This window comes from Chinchilla lanigera, unplaced genomic scaffold (genome assembly GCF_000276665.1).
Source record: "Chinchilla lanigera isolate Chin_1 unplaced genomic scaffold, ChiLan1.0 scaffold00050, whole genome shotgun sequence".
Lineage (NCBI taxonomy): Eukaryota > Metazoa > Chordata > Mammalia > Rodentia > Chinchillidae > Chinchilla > Chinchilla lanigera.
The window spans coordinates 10,253,298-10,262,368 of NW_004955451.1; the positions used below are offsets into that span (position 1 = coordinate 10,253,298).

Sequence of the window (9,071 nt, forward strand, 5' to 3'; positions counted from 1 at the left end):
GGGTGGAATTTATTTATAAGATGTAAAACACCTGAGAAAGTATAGCTCAGGCCTCTTGAAAGAACCAGAACAATGAGATGTACCAGTACGCGTAGGTCAGGTAGTTATTCTCCCTTTCCACCCCTGCTCTCTCAGCATAGACACATCTGCTTCGTTCTTCTCCCTCTGTGTTCTAACTTTTCTACTGCTTAGTAGTTTGGCCTCTGGGATCCCGTGTGACTTTGCAGCACTGGACAGAGAGGATCCAGTTTCTGTTAGCTTTTCTGTTGGCAGAACCAGATTCACAGGAGAGAGATGATTGACGTAGCGCTTACCATTTAGCTTTCACTAGGTGACAAGCCACCCCCGAAACTTAGGATTATACAGTTACGGAGTCCAACTCTGTGGGTCAGTGGGCTGTCCTTCTGGCCCAGGCCAAGCCACACTGATCCTGGCAGGGCAGGGCTCCTGTGATCAGCCATGGATGCCCTCACCTGGCTGGCTTCCCTCTTTAGGGTCTCATGCTCTAGCCAACTAGCCCAGGATAGTTTGCCCTATGGGCTCAAGTTCCCCAGAAGGAGTCAGGAGATGTGAAAGGCCTCTCAAAACTCCTCTCAGAACCAGCATGTTGCTGCCACTACATGCTATTGCCTAAAGTGAATGAGAAGGGCAGCCTGGGGCCAAGGGATGGGAACAGGCTCCTATCTGCAGCAGCTACAAATGCACATTATTAAGTAGTACAGTAACAGGGAGGGGAAGAATGAAGAATTCTGGCCATTTCTATAAACTGCACAAAGTCCCTGAGGGAGCCAGGCCAACACAGGCTACAGCTAGTGGTTGCACTATATTTACATTTCTACATAAGGCTCCTGGCTGGGTAGCACTGGTAGAGAGAGACTGAAGAAGTGTGTGTAAGTTTTCAGAGTTTCAGCTGGAAGTGGTACTTGTGATGATCCCTTAAAGTCCCTGGCCAACACCAATCACATAGGCTCCACCTTGCAGTAAGGTGACAGGAAAAAATGAGTCAGTTGAGTACTGATGAGCATTGTTGTCTCTTCCTTAGCAAGCAATTTAAGAACTAAGCCAACTGATCACTCACAAGACCAGGGTCAGAAAGGTGGAGAGGCATGTAACAGCTAGGGCTACAGAGAAAATAAATATATGAAAACCGTGGCTAATAAATCAGATATTACATGAGGCCTTAAAGAATCCACTGGGATAAAACGCTGGGACCAAGGGATCAGAGTAAGCAGGGAGAAAATCCAAGGGGTTTGTCACCTCACATCTCAGAAGCATTCCATCTGGATTCATGTAAAGGCTTCCTTAAGACCCAGATCATACCACCCGAGGAAAGTCAACTGAGGAGAGCACAGAAGTAGAGTTCCAGGTGGAACGAAGGACTAATGTCATAGTCCGGAAAGTGCAGCTGAACACCAAGTCCAAAGAGCAAAGAAAGAAAGAAAAAGAATGGAAAGCAATAAGCTTAGCAGTTCAAAGAACTGAAGCAAGATGGAACTGGGAATGAGGAATGAGCCCGGGAATCTGTGAATGGGAGGTTTAAGTGAATCGCTTTAGCTTAACACTGAGGATGAGAGCTGTGAGGACGGGTCAGATGTGCGATGTCTGGTTACAGGGCTGGGAGCGAGTCTCACCAAAACAGGACGGCACACTGGACACTCCAGATAAAGACCCTCAACCTCCCAGCAGGGTTTGCTTCTCCTCACTGTTTTGGCTTCCTTGTCTTTCATTTGACCTTCTTGACATCTTCCCCTGCTAATTACTTGCACCAATTTCTCAACCTGAGATTTTCTTCACTTTTACAGGTTCTTTTCCTTCCAAATACTTATAGCACAGGGACAAGTTAATTTTTATAAGGTACAATACACAATACATCAGTCGCATTTGATGAGAAGTCTCCTTTAATCTCCTGCCCCAGCTTCCTAAATGATACTGTGGTTTGTGATTCGCAGAAAGCACCAAGAATGCCCTCCAGAGAGGCTGCCATGCCCTACTCCATACGTCTTTCCATCTAAGGAAGCAAAAGGCGTTGGTCCACACACCACACTCAGTTTGGGGAGAAATGAAGAAAGAAAGCCTTGCTTGACATGTTACGCATTTCCTTGCAGGTCAGTGGGACTATGTACAACACTGGAAGACATGTGTCCCTCCGCCTGGACAAGGAGCACTTGGTCAACATATCAGGAGGGCCCATGACATACAGCCACCGGCTGGAGGAGATCCGGCTACACTTTGGGAGTGAGGACAGCCAAGGGTCGGAGCACCTCCTCAATGGTCAGGCCTTCTCTGGAGAGGTATGTGGGTCAATGTACTAAGGGTATAAGAAATGGTGTTTATATCCAAAGTGAAATAACAGATGGGAAGATTTCTCTTGAATCAATGAAACTAGCAGGTCCAGGCCTCTTTTCTTCCCTCCTTTTGCATGCAGGAATATTTCCCAGGGAAAGCTACAGTGAAACTGAGCATTTCCTTCTGAGACATTGATGCAGCTCTCTTGGAACTTGTGCCCTCATATATCTCTGGAGCATAATGCAACCCCAGACCTTCACCTTTCATGTACCTCCTCACTTACCTCCTTCTGAGCCATCAACCTCTGGTGTCATGTATGCAAGTGTAGATTCCATAATTCTCCTTTCTGGTAGAATGGACCCTATTTGCTCAAAATGATAACATACTGTGAAGTAAATGTCAGGCAGCTAAACAGTTTGCCCGAGATTCTGCAGAATGGAAATGTTATTGTGTGCCACCATTAAGGGTAAGTGTCACTGTGTGCCACCATCAACTCAGACAACACTCAGGCCACACTAGTGAGCACAAGCACAGATTCAGTTACAGAATGAGAGTTACCATCGAAACAGATGTCATCCAAAATGTGACACTAGAAGAGCAGGGTGTATCTAATGGGACCTGTTTTATCCCATGACACTTGTGGGTGATTATCAATGAGGAATCAGGGGTCCTCATATGCTAAATACCCTACAACCATGTTCCTGTTAAGTCTCCATAACTGATGTCAGGAGGGCTTTGAAATTATAGAAACATGTGTCTCACAAGATCCTTTCTGTTTTTTGTCAAAGTCACATTTAAACCTGGCATTATTTTTAATGTGCTAAGACCATACACTGAGGAATAGATCCCAACCTGAAGGAGTCCGTTGGCCAGATTTTGATGTGTGTTCAAATTGCATCAACAGAGAACCTTCCTAGGAATCCAGCTAGTTACCAGGGATACAGGGGTTTAAAAAAGAAAAAGGAAAAAAAAAGAGCTTCTACCACCGAGGAGCTCAAAGAGTGCTATATTCAAATCATTAAAGCATAATGTCATGCCGTAATGGAGCAGCAAAAAGCCCCTGGCACACTCAAAGGAAGAAGTGATAAATTTTACTTGGAGGGTTCAGAAGGAGCTTCACAGAGGAGGTGCCCTTTGAACTGGGCTGTGAAGAGAAGCAATGAAGAGCAATTTTAAGAGCATCAGCTTTGGAGTCAAAGGACCTGAGTTTGTAGCTCCCGCTTTGATACCCACTAACTATGTTATCTTGGGATGTTACCTGATACTTCTAAGGCACAATTCAGACACCTCGCAAGGTTATTTTAAAATTTAAGTAGGATTCCACATGTAAGGAGCACAGGAAGTACTCAGTTGATGGGTGAAAAGATAAAGCAGGAAATGAGGACTAGCATGAGAAATGGCCCCAAGGCATGTCAGAGCACTGGGTGTTGGAAAAGCCACATATCACATTTTATCTGTGATCTATTAGTAATGGCTGCATAGACAATTGGGTTGAGCAGGAGTATGAGTCTCCCTCCTGGATCTGAAGGAGGAGAAATGCTAGGATTGCTTAAAGATGTCTTCCAAAGACAAGCAGGTTACAGAAAGCTCCCAGGAGTTGCAGGTCCTGAGCAATGGCATAGCAGGGGATATGATGACAGCAGAGCAAAACCCAGAACTGGAGAGTAATTGGGGACTTCTGGTCTGAATTGGAAAATATTCAAAGTTAGATAAACTCCTCCTTTTGATAATATCAATTATTTTAAGATTTATAATTATTTTATATGTTGAGTTACTCTTTCATTTATTGGTTTGTTGTGTTGTTGTTCTTTATCCCTCACTAGAATGTCATGTTCTGGTGCCTATCACAACAATGTCTCAGCGTAGAAATATTTCTACTATTTAAATAGGAATGAAAAATATATAGATAGTTACTAGGCTAAAAATCTTTAAGTTACAAAGTTCTTTGATATCATTTGTTTCTTCAATAGATAGTAAGGATGCTTTGTAACTTATAGATGAATAAGTTATGGTTTTGGAGCAAATGGCTGCTTCCAAAATCCTTAAAAGAAATATATAATAATTTGATCTCTTAGTATACTGATCTTCCTAGACCTACCCCAGACCATAGGTATCAGGTACTCCAAAGAATCTGCATTTTACAAGTTTCCGGAATAGTCTAACAATTAGATCCATGAAACTACCCATTAACGGTACCCTTATTAAGTGTTCATAAAGAAAACACTTAGAAATGCATTTAAACAGTGAAGAATACAATTAAACAGAGTCATAAATACAAATCACTGGGGTGCATTGTCAAAATACTTGTTCCTGAGACCTTACTAAAACCAGCTGAATCAGGGTCTCAGGGAGTGAGGCACAGGCAAGTGCATTCCCTGGAGAGATTTTGATGAGCAAGCACTATGCAGATTTCAGGAGACACTCTGCCTGAATTTTCCCAGTTTTCTAAACAAAGACAACAATCCATGCACACCACACTGGAAGAGGCATACCGTGGTAATCCCCTCCTGAAAAAGGCAGCTGGGGTGCTATCTAAACTGGCAGTACTTGGTGAACAGCCTCCAAAGCAAGATAATCACACATATCCCTTGCCCCAAAGCTGGTTGAGCATCAGCCTCAACCTCTGCAGTTATATCTTCCCCTGGTAGACAATATCAATTGGGTCACTTTTTTTCCAACCTCTCAATATTAGCAGACTAATGGGTGGATCAAGGAATGTAATAAGGAGAATTTTGGAGATCCCAAAACAATGTCATAAGGAAGATCATGGATAGGAAGTTGGCCTTTGAGGTATATAAAGGGCTCAGTGAGCAAGAGGAGCTTGGCATCTTCTATGTAGCATGAGATAAATGACCTAGGGCAAAAGGATGGAAATTACAGAAAGTTGGAGTTCAACTAAACTTATGCGGTAGCAATGAGAGCTCTCCATCAAAGAAATGAGTTTGGTTTTGGAAACAGTGAATTCTTATCACTGGAATTACTAAACATTGAACAGAATTTGGTGTCTTCATAAAAGTGACTCACATCCTAATAAGCAGGTGAACCGTTAGTTTTAATGCACTCCTAATAATGAAATTCTACATAATCTATGATTTTCTTATAGAATTTCCCTCCAAGTAGATTCCCTTGAGGGTTAGCCTCGGTAAAGGCAAATATATATCACCCCATAACTCAATGTTTTATTGTTATTATTTTGTGTTTCTTTCAAAGCCATCCTTGGTCTCTATTTCTGGCTATCCTTTGAGAGAAGAGAAGTAGACACTTGTCGCAACAAAGCATGTGTTTATTTTCTTGACAGTGAATAATCACATTGCCATCTGCTCCATCTATCATTGCTGATCGTGATAAGTCAATTAATGCCAGGCATTCTCCTTGACACAGTGCAGCAGTCGTTATCTGAAGAGCTACAGATTAATTGCAGTGTTGTCTAGTGAGGTTATTATAATTGATGGTAATCATTTGCTTTGTTTTATAAAGCTGCATGGATGTATGACACAGTCAGCAACTGTGTTTTTGTAAAAATTATTCATGTCGTACACAGAGAATTCCAGGATGCCTTATTGGGGGTTGGTGATAAATGAGCATATTCAGGGACTCAACTGTCTCAAGTTTTTTAAAAAAGAGAAAATTAACTGTTTTTAATAAGACCCTTAGCTTACTAATCATATCTAAGTGCTTAGATTAGCATCCAGTGTAAAGTAGGGTATTTAGGAAAAGAAACAAATACAGTAGCCACGCAAAAGATATTAGAAAAGAGGAAGACCTGTGCATTAAGTTCTAATAGTGGGACTAGACAAGAAAAATATTTCTCATTTAGGAGAAATTGGACAAAGATATTTTTGAAAACTTTGTCTGTTCAAAAGGGTAAAGGATACCCTGAGAATTGCACTAGCCACTTTGAAAGCCATCTGTGGCTTTGTCCTCTGTTAAATGTACCCATCCATTGCATGCCTATTTTGCTTCTGCTGTGTGCTGAGCTCTGAGCTAAGCATGAACTGGAGTCCAGCATCTTCCCAGAAAACCTTGAAATCTGTTGAGGAATCTGTCTACTTCTAATACTACACATCCTTCGAAATATTCCCTCTCACTTTAAACACACTTATCCCATTGTTCCTGCCTTTTTTTTTGAAGCAGTTCTGCAAGTCCTCTTCCGTGAATGTCTCTAGTTGTGCTTTGTGCTTGCCTGGATGTCTTGAATCCATTCAAAACTTCCATGGTCATTTTAACTTTCAGAAAGAGCCAGAAGTTACACAGTGCCAGATATGATGCATAAGGTGGATGAGGACACACTGTAATTTTTTTTGACAAAAATAAATATGTAAAATAGGGAGGTGTGTTTTCCACCCTTTTTTGATGGCTCTGAACCAGTAGACAACTACCTGCGAATCAACAATGGAGGCTGAACGACAGAATATGTAGAATATGCAGAATATGCCATAAATGATTGATCAATGAAAGAGTGATTACAAAATATGGTGAATGTTTAAATTAAAAATGCATTGCAGTAAAAGGCACATTGCCATTAATCTTCTCTAAAATATTCAAAATACACCCACCCCACCCCCACTTTGAACACATGTATCCCACCATTCTTAGCAATATGTCTTTTACTGTAACACTTTTTTAATTTAATTATTCACAATATCTTTTGATCTCCCCTTGTATTTGAAGTTTATTCCAGGAGAGGATTATGAAATAGCTCTCTTTGGATCATAAAGGAAAACAAATGACCAACTGTGCAGACAGACACGCTTGTTGCTGCCTCTGAGGGTAGAGTAGAGGCACTGACCTTTCTAGATTTCAGACTCTGGAGTCTCCAATCTTGCCCAAAATACATTTGAGAGGGAAAAGACCTTAGCTGTTGCTATGGTGATGCTGATTAGATGTGTCAGTTAAAAGGGGGGACTAAAAAGTCACATGTAAAATATGGAGGTGTGTTTTTTGCCCTTTTTTGATGGCTCTGAACCAGTAAAGAGATGACTACCTTCGAATCAACAACTGAGGCTGAACAACAGAGCATGCAGGCTTTGTCTAACTACTTGTGTCCTTGAGAAACTGGTGTCACCACCGCAACAGAGTTGAGGGAATAAGCAACTACCACCAATGGTGCCAAAGTGTGTGGGGTGTAAAAGGGCTGAGGGGGCACCAGCTGAGAACCAGGGCCCAGTGCATGGCTGGGGCGGGGTGGATACTTGGGCAAGCAACTCAGCTCTCTGCTGTGTGGCTGAGACCTCCTGGTAAGCGATGCTTCCTTGGCACAATTGGAGATCAAGAGAGAACTGGAGTAACAGGTGAGCAACACCTGTGGAAGTGCTCCATGTGTGCCGCAGGAGAGCTGCTCCCTCTATCTCTCTACTCGTCTACCTCGGTCTCCCTATCAGGGCTTCCCATGCTCCCTCTCCTTCTCCTATCTGGTCAGGTGATACCAGCTCTCGACTTTCAGAGAGTCCTGTACATTCATTTGTTACAGGGGTTTGCAGACCATACCTTATGACCAAGTCCAAGTCAAGAGCTAATTGTGTGTGTGTGTGTGTGCATGTTTGCAGTACATAATGATCACATTCATCATGGTGAAGTAGTACACATACATACCATATCTTACTTCTTTTGGTCCCTTTCTCTTCTTCTCTCCCCCTTCTTCCCCCCATCTCTTGGCCCTCTTGTCTTTTGCAAAAGCTCTAGCTCCCTAATTCCCATTATCTATCATTTATTTTGCTCCTTAATTTGTTTTTTAAAAATAGGAGAAGAGGAGGAAGACTAGATAGCAACAAAGGTCAGAATATTTACTACCGGGTCTTTCACATAAAAATGTTGCTGATCCCAATCTGGATGTCACCCATCCAAGTGTGGATCTTGTAACTATTTGCCATCATTTGTATTGGAACCATAGATTTTTGTCGATGTGAATTTCATCTTCATCATCTTGTATACTATCTTGCACATGAGAGCAGTCAACAAATGTTTCCTGGGGACTCGGGATTTAGCTCAGCGGCACAGTGCCTGCCTGGCAAGCACAAGGTCGTGAGCTCGATTCCCGGTACCGGAAAAAAACAAAAACAAAAAAAAACAAATGTTTCCTGAATGAAGGAATGAATGATCTTGCTAAACATCTTAAAGAGAAGAGCTATTTATCATTGTATGCCATGCACCTAGCACAGTGCCTGATATGCAGTAAGTGTTTAAGTATTGTTTGTGAAATGAGCCATTCCATTCCATTGCTGGGTCAACAACTCCATCAACTATTGATATTCCAGGAACAAAAACCTTATATTCTTTTTTTCCCCTGGTAAATTTTGAGGTGTGTTGCATTCATAGTCTAAACAGAAAATATACCCCTATTAAAATTGAACATGGAGTGTTTTGATAAAAAGCTGCCCACAGCTTCAAATTGTATTAGAAACTGAGAAAAAGGGAAAGTCGTGTAGTTCATAATTACCTTTAGAAGATCTTCTGAGGTTTCTCTGGGAAAGGAGTAAGTCATAGGAAATTCAGTATATGCCTATAAAGCATAACCTATCCTCGTCCTAAGTATGTGACAAAAGGATTGAACCATTGTCACCCGGAGGAATTTCATATCTAAGAGAAAAGTCATAGGCTTGAATCAAGGCCTGTGCAATGCAATCCAGAACTTGCTCCATCACACCCAGAGGGAGTTAAAGAATCTCACTGCCAACAGCTAGCCAATGTTTGCATACTTGGTGATTTACCTGCATTCATTTATCCAGTTAGCATATCTGGATTATCTAGTATGTGCTACTGTAAGAAGAGGAAGAAGAAGAGGAAGA

The 9,071-nt window shown here is 41.9% G+C and overlaps 1 protein-coding gene across 1 annotated transcript in view; it reads left to right on the forward strand.

The window, feature by feature from the left end:
* Ca10 (carbonic anhydrase X) overlaps nt 1-9,071 on the forward strand; it is a 484,596-nt gene that overhangs the window by 375,530 nt on the left and 99,995 nt on the right. The window contains exon 4 of the mRNA XM_013519057.1: nt 2,106-2,291. Within this exon, the coding sequence (XP_013374511.1) occupies nt 2,106-2,291 (186 nt within the window). The remainder of the gene's footprint in view (nt 1-2,105; nt 2,292-9,071) is intronic.